The following is a 378-nucleotide window of genomic DNA, read 5'->3' as shown; positions in this document are numbered from 1 at the left end:
AGGTGGTTTCCTATTTCCGATCGCGACTTGATATACCCCTGCATGAAAGCGTTGCCCGAGACGGGAAGGCAGGCGGTGATAAGGGACCTTTACGATGTTAAGGATGCTGTCTCGCCGTTGAAGATGATCATCCGACTCGTCCCGAAGCCCCGCGATAAAGCTCTTGAAGACCAGACCGAAACGGTTAACGCTGCCAAGGCCATCTCCGACACTGAGGCCGTGGAGAAACCTGCGACGAAGGGTCGCAAGCGCCTACGTTCCGAACCCAAGTCTGAACTACAGCAGGTGCTTAGCGCCATCAACAAGATTCAGAAGCCTACGGAACAACCACGTTCGTCGGAACCTTTGAAAGCGCCTCGCCGCCCTTGCCCTGGTTGC

General features: G+C 55.8%; 1 protein-coding gene across 1 annotated transcript; it reads left to right on the top strand.

Annotated features, from left to right (window-relative positions):
- Window positions 1-42: 42 nt before the first annotated feature.
- Window positions 43-269, top strand: GNI_225150 (hypothetical protein; the record flags this gene model as incomplete). The annotated part of the gene is made up of 1 exon (XM_011135630.1): window positions 43-269. A coding segment is annotated over one exon (227 nt), but the record flags the coding sequence as incomplete, so codon positions are not given.
- Window positions 270-378: the final 109 nt, after the last annotated feature.

This window comes from Gregarina niphandrodes, assembly GCF_000223845.1.
Source record: "Gregarina niphandrodes unplaced genomic scaffold scaffold00210, whole genome shotgun sequence".
Lineage (NCBI taxonomy): Eukaryota > Apicomplexa > Conoidasida > Eugregarinorida > Gregarinidae > Gregarina > Gregarina niphandrodes.
The sequence above is the reverse complement of the archived record's forward strand: the minus strand, read 5'-3'. Positions and strand labels throughout refer to the sequence as shown.